Here is a 10143-nt window from a genome sequence, read left to right as displayed (position 1 = left end):
AAAAATAGGTAAATATGGTTGTATATATATATATATATATACCTGATAAGGTGTCACCGGCCGTTACACCTTTGTAGCCGTAATCACAAGCTAGTTTTATACTCTCCGATGCATATCTGCAACTCAAATCGTCGTATTTTAATACGTACATCCCTTCATATATAATTTCCTCTAAATAATCATGCACTCTAACGTTGGTGTTTATCAAAAGCATGTTTAACGATTTGTTATATCGAAAAATTTTGTTGGTAAACATACGTTTGGGGACAGGAGAAGAGATCGCTACAATTTGTCCATGAAGGTATATCGTCGGTCCATGAGCCCTGCGTCATATCAATCATAGAAGTAATTAAACAAATCGTTAATTAATTAGGGTTGTAATTATAATCGGTTAATTAGAGAATGTTATTACATCAGTGATGTTTCTCTCGAGAGCCCTTTGGAAGAGATCCAAGTTCTTGTCGTAATAATCTGCAAGAGCCGTGAGAATGATGTCCCTGTCCCATACCTGAATTCACTTGTATTGATTTCAATATATTTTTATTTAATTTTTCATTATTATGTAATGAAATTAAAAATCGGAGCTTACATGATGTAAGTTTGATTTGCGCCTGAACCATCGCAACTCTATTGTGTTTCCTCCTTCGTCACTTGTGAATCCCACATGCATCGGCTGTGCATTTATAATCAGAGGAAAAATCCTTTAATACATCGTAAATGAGAAAATTACACATTTAATTTACATTTTCTTAGTCTTATTGTATTAGGAGAAATTCTTTTATGAAATTAGGGGTATAAAATGATTTTTTTATAATAAAAAAACTCTTGCTATTATGGATAATCATAAAAAGAAGGAATTATGACCTGATGAATGTCCCCCATGAAATGGGACAAGAACAAAAGGGCCTCTGTCATGTTATCTGGAGAAGATTACCATGATTAAGATTAATCACATCCGTATGTAAAGGATTAAGGGAAAATCATAAGCTTATACGTACGTACGTACGTTTCAGGTCAGTTCCCGCGACGTAGCGTTGAAGCTGAGAGGTGAAGTTCTGGATCGCACCATCCACACACCTATCTTCCGCCCCATATTGATCATGGCAATCCCCTGAAATATATATACATATAGGTATATATAATTTGCCAATGCCGAGCGAATCTGAGATTTTTGTTTGTTTTGATGCAAATTTGTATGCGGAAATAGTTTGTTGTGTTGGAGTAAAATGAAGAGATCCTTGATCTAATAATGCTTTTATCTAAATAAAAACCCTACAATGATAATAAAATGCATACCTTTTTTTTATACATTTTCTGATTTCAAATCATATTTTGTAGGAATAATATATAACGCTATGGTCTAATCTCATAATGTTGCACTTACGATTTTATCAAACCCTAAACTATATATAATAAATAACAACAGGCAGCAATATATATAGTGTAATAGAGATGACGTGATATCCTATATAGGCTATATACATATATATGATGTATATACACAAAATCTGAATCAATTACTGATTTTAAAAAGAAAAGAAAAAGAGTAAGGAAGGTTAACTAATTACGCATGTAATTGTAGTTGCAAGCGTTGTCGGGAGTGTTGATGTAGTGAAGAGGACTGCTCCAACGGTAGTTGTACCAGATTCTGACCTTGTCCGGCCACGTACACAGTGCCGACAAATCTCCCTCCACATATTCCGGTAACAGATTCTCCACCTCTCTAGCTGCCCTAGATTCCAAAAGATTCTGTCCCAATCATACAAACCCAAAAACGGAATCTAAATCTGTCATTTCCCTTATCTAATGCATTGTTTTCCTCAAGATTTTAACAATACCCAGAAATTGACTAAGAGAAGATTTATATTACCTGGGCGATTCGGCATGTGAGGATATGACCTTCCTTACTCCAACCATGGACCGACAAAATCCAACACGAAGCTACTATACTTAGTACGAGAATCGATTTGAAACATGACCTAATTATGACCATATCTTCTTGAACTCAGTTCTTGTAATGAACAACAACGCCTTTTGATATCTTATGATCTTTCTCCACAAATAACCTACCCTTTCGTCAGCCTTGTACAGCCATATCATATATATATATATATATATATGGAGAGAGAGTGAACATGTAAGCAAATGGTTGCATTTGTGTGCAAGCAAGAACATGCAGACTCCACGAGGGTTTGACCTTCAAGAGACCAATCACATTGCGCTTAGAGCATATTCTGTGGTTACATAAAGCATCTTACCATGTGCATATGCTTGTTCTTTTAAAATTACGATATCAATCTCATATTTTATTTATATTCAGCTCGTGTTATGAATGGGATTTTTTTAAAAAAAAAAAAACACGTAAGAAGTCGATAACATTAATGCGATAAGATCAGATTCAATGGTTACAACGGCATCTTTCTATGTGACAACGCCTTTTGAAATTAATATATCTAGCATATAATATAATCCTATTTATGTATATTTTCAGATTTAGCTGGTGTTTTGGAATCCGTATCAGTATCAATCAAGTCTAATATTGTAATATTTTTCATACGTGTTCTTCAGATAAGCATGACGAAAAATAATAAATATTAATTAAGAAATGGGTCTAAGATGGAAGAGAGAAGAAACGTAAGCATGATCAACGGTGGAGGACACAGGTTGAGAGATAGAAGCCACATCAGCCGTCCGATCACGAAGAGATTTCAATCTCCTCATTTTCCGTAGTTCAATATACTATGTTTGTTTGGTTTTCGTTTGACCTTAGATTAGCTAAATCTATCACTTCTTTTTTACCATATGATTGAAAATTATCAATACACATATGAACTATTTTTTTTATAGAAATATATCAATTGTATAAAATTATATAAAAAAAATATATAAATTTTCACAGTATTATCAAATTAATACTGAAATAATATATATGTATATCCATATAATTTGGAGTGATTAATCATACTAAATCATTTGTCATTTGTTTAGTTAAACCAATATTTTTATCTTAATTAATAAATACGCCCTTATTTGGACAAGTGGGGAGACGGTTGCATTCTTTCCAATTTCCATGAACATATATATATACACACACATATATATATATTATCATATAGATGATTTTTTATCAATGTCTTGCTTGTCGGAGGAGATACATGTTATTCTAGAAAGATATTAATTCGGCACATTTTAACATTTGGGTTATTATATTTTTAAATAAAAATTTTAGATATTATTAATAAAATTTTACAAAATCAGGTTATTTGTATATAATTTTCTCTTAAAATATGAATTTTAAACTCATGTAAAAAAAAAAGAAGGTAAATGTAGAGGGATAAAACAAGCTAAATGAGATCTTATTTACATATACCAAATTTTGACGTGAAAATTTGGAACCTCTTGTTAATTTAAGAGTTTGGGGTTTAATATCAAAATGTATAAAAATTTGGGGCATGAAGGGAGGAGATTGCTTTGGGTTGCTGGTTTTTTTTTTTTTTTTTTTTTTTTGGGCTAAATCTGGGGAACACTTCATTGACGAATCTCGCGTCAAAACGGTGAAGGTCTACTTGTTCTCGTCTTGTCTTCTTGTTCTTCGCTGCTTCAACCAATCACTGATCGATCAGGTTCTCATCTACTTCTCTTTCCTTGTTATTGTTTCTGCAGATTCAACACGAAAAGTTCCGATTTTTCAGCTAACCCATGTGTTGAAATGTGCGAAATTTGCCTAGAGTGTCCGAAATCGTTACCCATTTAAGCTCGATTTGTGGGTTCGTTGCTTAATCTAGAACTGGATTCTTAGATTCTGTACGGATAACGTGAAGGAGAACTTGAAGATTTGTCTCTGGGTCGAGATTTTTGCTGTTTGTTGGGTTTAAAGTGTTGAATATGTAATGTCGGAAGAGTTTATCAGAAGATTAAATGGGCAAAGAATTGTCAAATCCTATGAGATAATTGGATTCTTTGAGCTGATTTCTCTGTTATGTGTAAAAGTCTTTGGATCCTGTCGGATTTGTTGCCCTTTATGAAACCGCAGTTCCGAAACTGCATCTGTATCTAAGGGATCTACTTTATTCTTGGCTTTGGTTCTTGAGCACACCGTAATCTCCATGTCAGGAAAAGTATCTCTTGTGCTTGTCAGTTCGATATGGGGTTTGTCTGAAACTTATCTAAAACATCCAATTTTTTTCTCCTAACTTCACTTTTCTATCCTTGGTTTTTGGTGCAGAATGATAGACCTATCTACCCTATCTCCTGTGCAGCTCACCGTAATGGGATCGGCCTTTTGTGTGATGGTGACTTTACACTTCTCGGTCCAGCTTATGTCTCAGCATTTGTTTTACTGGAAAAACCCAAGGGAACAGAAGGCAATCATTATGATTATCCTTATGGCTCCAATCTATGCGGTTAACTCTTTCGTGGGTTTGTTAGATGCCAAGGGGAGCAAAGGGTTCTTTATGTTTTTGGACTCGATCAAGGAATGCTATGAGGCACTTGTATGTTTTCGCAACACAAATCCTTTATAATCTCTTCCCGTCACCGTTCTGTGTATCTAAAACTACCCTACCGTGTTGTTGCAGGTCATTGCGAAATTCCTGGAATTGATGTATAGTTACTTGGACATATCGATGACCAGACACATTATCCCGGATGAAATCAAAGGGAGAGAAATCCACCATTCCTTCCCCATGACTCTCTTTGTGGTATGCATTCAGTTCTATAGCCTTTCAACTTAGGGTTTGATGTTGATTCTCCATGAAAACAGTTTTGGTGATTGTCTTTGATGTTTCTGTCTCTGCAATGGCAGCCCCGTACAACCCGTCTAGATCACCGTACGCTGAAACAACTCAAACAATGGACATGGCAGTTTTGTGTAATCCGGCCAGTGTGTTCCATCTTGATGATATCACTGCAAATTCTGGGGGTTTATCCTGCATGGTTAAGCTGGATCTTCACCATCATTTTGAACGTGTCGGTTTCGCTGGCCTTGTATTCTCTGGTGATATTTTACCATGTTTTTGCCAAGGAGTTGGCCCCTCATAAGCCACTTACAAAGTTCATGTGCATCAAAGGGATCGTTTTCTTCTGCTTTTGGCAGGTAATACTCACCGTCTAACCATTTTATTTCATGTCGTCATCAGGTTCTTGCCTTCTATTTTTCACATTATGAAAGAACAGAGTATTGACCATGCGGAAAGATCAACCAGCTAAACTAGTAAAACAAACTATTGTGAAATTTAGTATGTTTTATCGGTTGGCCCTTGAACAAACATCTTGCCCTGGGACGTTCTGAGGTTCAAACATATCTAAAACCAGTGAATCGAACAGAGTCCATTCTCTAGAGCTTTGGTGCATTTAGTTTAGCATGTTTTATCATGTAACATGTTGACAGAGAGCATTCATGATACAACAAATTGTTGCCATCATCCTTTTTTTTTGTGTATTATCTTTTCTTTCCGCCATTGTAGATCCTATCCATCAAAGTTATTCGGGTTTTACCCACCGTTCATTTACAGGGTGTAGTGCTGGAAATACTCGTGGCGATGGGTGTTATCCGATCCCATCATTTCTGGTTGGAAGTGGAGCAGCTCGAGGAAGCGCTCCAAAACGTTTTGATATGTTTAGAAATGATCGTCTTCTCGGTTCTTCAGCAATATGCTTTTCATGTTGCTCCTTACAGTGGGGAAACCGAAGCCAAGATGAGAATCAACAAGAAGAAAGACTGATTTTGGGGAAAGACCTTTTAAAGAAATTAGCCTAGAGTTTGCAAATGAGGAAGAACAGAGAAGTTGGATCTGGTGAAAATGAAGATTGGTTGAAACAGAGAAAGTAATAGAGAATAGAGATGTTTGTTCTTGAAGAGTCTTTGGGTATGTAGATGTGTTCTCTCAATCTCCAGTTCCAAAACATTGGGAACAAGAATGAATTGTGTGTTGCGCTGATAGGAATAAAGGATTGCCCAGAGGTTGTAAATTCCGGTTTGGTTTGGTTTAGCTAAACCGGTGAATTAGAAGACTGAATCAATTAACTCGGTTAGTACTTTGGTTTAGTTCGGTTATGTCTCCATGGCATAACAGGGAAAATGAATGCCTTGCTCCTTGGTTTCTGTATGGAGTAAATTTCAATGGTCCTTATGAAAATACAAACAATTATTAATAAGATGTGATGTTAAAAAGTTTTTTTTATGCTTTTAGTGAATGGAAAAAAATATAATAAATTCAAGAAGCAAATATGGAAATTTCATTAATAAAAAGTTTGTGTGAAAATAACAAGACACTTATCTCTTGCATTTGGACGGTTCTTGTAATGATGGGTCTTGACTCTTTGATCCAATTTGGCAAAGACAATGACAAAACCCTTTCGTTCAGACATTGGGCAAAACAGTTCATTGAATCAGTCCCCCTATACATCTATCTATATGTATGTGTGTGCGTATAGCAAAATTTTAATTAAAAATTAAATTAATTTAAAAAGTAGAATGGATATAAACTTTCTAAGTTTAAAAATAGTACAATAAAAACAAATCTCAAATTGAATTTATACAGAACAATTGACCGATCTCATGTCTCTTTCTCCTAAAAATACACGAGTTTTAATTTTTATATATATATATACATTTAAAATTTAGAATTACTTAGACTTAAGTTTTTTAATATCAGTTTGTTCTATACACACACACATATGTGTTGTGTGTGTTTTGCTTTCCTATGCTAAAAGAGTACTCAGAACGGTCTGATATAGAGCCGTCCAATAGAGGGGGCAAGTGGAGTTTTGGCATATAACCCTCAATTTGTTGGGGCCTCATTTTCTTTCTAAAAAAAATTTAAAATTTAATAATTAATAATATTTTAAATAAAAAAGATAAAATCTTTTATTCTTATGGTATATTTTTTCTATGGTAAAAAAAAATTAGAAGAATTATAAAAATATAATTTGATAAAAATATTAATAATTTTAAAGCAATATGTATTTTTAAAAAATTAAGCAAAATAGGAAATGATATAACTTATTTTATACTAATTTTATTTTTACTTTTTCTCGTATAAGTTGAAATTTATTTATTAATTGGTATATTTTAAAATTTATTAAATATTTTTAAAAACTTTTTTATTTTTATTTGAGAATTGAATTAAAATATAAAAAAATTTGATTATCGGGTAAAAAATTATAAAAACAATAAATATTAATATATAAATATTTTAAAATAATATATATGTATATATATATGAAAAGAACCTTATGAGACGGCCCTAAATATGTTCTAATCTTTTTTTTTGTGCTAGTGAATTCTAATAACTATACTGTTTTTTTATGTAATCAATTTTGACTCCAACAAGTAAAATATATCACAAATAGGTCAAAAATATTATTTGTATGGTTTAAAGCAATTAAAAAAAAAAAGCAAGTTTCATGAGAAGTGGTATGTTTTGCCATTACCGCAACCCCACTTGTCTACCATTCCATTTAGTTCAACTATACCATGACAATGATATTTGATTATGTATTTCCTATACAAAATTCCTAGGATTATATTGTCCAAATAAATTTTTAAAAGTATATTTCAACATTAATTAAAAAAGATACAAGCACATATACTCTATTAAGACGTCTAATTTGTGCTGTTTCAGATGTTTTAAACGGCAAAATAACAAAAATAACCTTAAAAATGACAAGAGCAACAACCATAACCTTAGAATCTCTAGGGTTTCCCAAAAAACCAATATTTTTACTAAAATTACGGAAATACCAGAACAACTAGTATGACCAAAATTTGAGGTATGACCAATTCAAACGGTATAACCAGTCTGACTAAATTTCTGTTAGTCTGACTAAATTTCTGTTAAGTTTGACAATTTACGTTTGGTATCAGAGCCAGACAACGATTATGGATAACGAAAAAATTGATTTTTCGAAAGGATTACCATTAATATTAACCAATGAGGATGAATGTTATCCTGGATTTCCTTATAAAGGAAAGGTGATAACAATACCTAAAAATCTTCATAATCAAAGCCGATATTATATTGGTACCATCTTTGATGATGATACTAATCATAATCTCGGAAATAAAATAAAGAAAATAGGTTTTACCCTAAATAATATTGTTGAAATGATTTCTTATGGAATCATACATCAAAATCCAGAAAATCACGAAGAATTAAAAAAAATATTGAAAATATAAAATCAGATTTAGAAAATCAGCTACAAAAATTAATAAAAATATTCGAACAAAACCATGAAAAACAAGATGAAACTAAAAATATAAACAAAAAATTAGAAGAAATAATATATCTACAAGAAAAAAGCATTAAAGAAATGAAACAAAACTCTGAAGAATTAAAAGAATATATTAAAACAATAATAGGATGACAGAAACTATGAAAGAAACTATAGAAAAAATAATTAAAGAAACAACAGCTGAAATAAAAGAATTACTACTAAATATAAAAGAAATACTCACGACAACAAATAATTACAGTTATAATAACAGAAAAATTCAAATAATAAAAGAACTTAACGAAGCTAAAGAATTAGTAAAAAATATTATTACAAAAAATGAAGGAAAAGAAATAATAAATCCAGACGAAGATGAAAAACCAAAAATTCTAGAAATAATAGAACAATTACAAGAAATAATCGAACGACTTAATCAAAATAAATATATCACTATAAAAGACTTACAAAGTTATTTTAAAAAAGAAACAAAAGAATTAATTATTATCGATAAATCTAATTTTCGAATTAGATCACCACCAAAGATATAATGGAAGGACTAGATGATCAGATAGAAAGATTATCAACATTATTAGCGGCTCTTAATATACCCGAAGAAGAGCAACCTGATGAAACTGAAAAAATTGTCTTAGACTATAGCAGCGATGAAAATCCCTACGAAAATCCATTCCTAGTAAAAACCGAACTAGAAAGGGGGGAGAATAGTAATAATAATACATTACCTAAAAAACGAACACATGATGAATATCAAGGATATAAAAATCACGAATATGAACTATACCAAAATCAATATATTCCGAAAGGGAACAATTGGAGAAAAGTTCCTTTTGAATATATTCCAAAATATGATACATTTAATATAAAATCCTCAGAAACATTAAATTTAGATTGCGAAATTAATCCAACTAGAACACTAGAAGATTGGAAAAATCGTACAAGTTTGTTAATACAAACTAATAAGGAATTAAGAGAATTACATCCTCACGAAATGTTAAGCTACTTAGAACATAAAACAACGGGAATAGTATACAACTACTTAATAGGATTATCAACAGGAATAAAAGCAGAAAAAATTCTAAGATCAACTGCATGGGAAACATTTGTTAGGCTAATTGACGTAATAGGAGAAGAATTCCTTGGAAGAACTTCTAACGCACAATTAAGAGAAACACAAATATCAGAAGTAGCACTATGGAAAATAGTAAATCTTAGAATTTGTAACATGTGCTATCTTGAAGCATTCATTTGCGAATTTAGAGATCATTACTATCAACTAGCGACAGATAAGAAAATAGTAGCCGAAGAATTATTCTTTGATAAATTACCGCTATCAATATCAGAAGAAGTAAAAACTATATTTCAAAATAAAGTAAACGAGGGACAAACCCCCAATACTTTGGGAGGAAGAATAACAACCTTAAAAGATTGGCACTTATTTCAATGCAACCAAGAAAAACGAAAACAAGAGGCAAAAATCGATAAATTATGTTGTGCTGCAATACCAGGAAAAATAGGTAAATATGGTTGTGAACCTATTCGCCAAAAACATAAGAAAAAGAAATGGAGAAAAATTCCATATAAAAAATACAAGAAACAAAAATATATACCACAAAAATATTTCAGGAATAGAAAACAATACAAAAAGAAAAACTATGGTAAGAAGGACACATACTGCCCTTCTAAGAAAAAGAATTGTAAATGTTGGCTATGCCAAGAAGAGGGACATTATGCAAATGAATGTCCTAAAAAAGGAAAGAAAAAAGAAACAGAAATACTACGAATAACATACGATATGGGCTTTGAACCAATCGAATCAGATTCAGAGTTTGACTCTGACATCGAAATATATGCATATACCACTGAATCATCCGATTCAGAAAATGAATAGAAAAATACTAAAATCAGGAAACC

General features: G+C 31.9%; 2 protein-coding genes across 2 annotated transcripts in view; one reads left to right on the top strand and one right to left on the bottom strand.

The window, feature by feature from the left end:
• LOC104809553 (endonuclease 1) overlaps nucleotides 1-2071 on the bottom strand; it is a 3202-nt gene extending 1131 nt beyond the window's left edge. The window contains exons 1-8 of the mRNA XM_010535567.1: nucleotides 1871-2071; nucleotides 1569-1749; nucleotides 1007-1111; nucleotides 865-920; nucleotides 590-673; nucleotides 413-508; nucleotides 259-323; nucleotides 43-116 (exon numbers count right to left, since the gene is read on the bottom strand). Of these exons, the coding sequence (XP_010533869.1) occupies nucleotides 43-116; nucleotides 259-323; nucleotides 413-508; nucleotides 590-673; nucleotides 865-920; nucleotides 1007-1111; nucleotides 1569-1749; nucleotides 1871-1993 (784 nt within the window). The 5' untranslated portion in view covers nucleotides 1994-2071. The remainder of the gene's footprint in view (nucleotides 1-42; nucleotides 117-258; nucleotides 324-412; nucleotides 509-589; nucleotides 674-864; nucleotides 921-1006; nucleotides 1112-1568; nucleotides 1750-1870) is intronic.
• A 1436-nt stretch (nucleotides 2072-3507) lies between these two features.
• On the top strand, nucleotides 3508-6046 carry LOC104809552 (transmembrane protein 184C). The gene is made up of 5 exons (XM_010535566.2): nucleotides 3508-3623; nucleotides 4226-4493; nucleotides 4578-4700; nucleotides 4805-5095; nucleotides 5514-6046. Exons 2-5 carry the CDS (start codon nucleotides 4227-4229, stop codon nucleotides 5721-5723), a joined length of 891 nt encoding a protein of 296 aa, XP_010533868.1. The 5' UTR covers nucleotides 3508-3623; nucleotide 4226; the 3' UTR covers nucleotides 5724-6046.
• Nucleotides 6047-10143: the final 4097 nt, after the last annotated feature.

This window comes from Tarenaya hassleriana, unplaced genomic scaffold (genome assembly GCF_000463585.1).
Source record: "Tarenaya hassleriana unplaced genomic scaffold, ASM46358v1 Cleome16, whole genome shotgun sequence".
NCBI lineage: Eukaryota > Viridiplantae > Streptophyta > Magnoliopsida > Brassicales > Cleomaceae > Tarenaya > Tarenaya hassleriana.
Note: the sequence above shows the minus strand (reverse complement) of the source record. Positions and strands in the feature narration are given on the sequence as shown.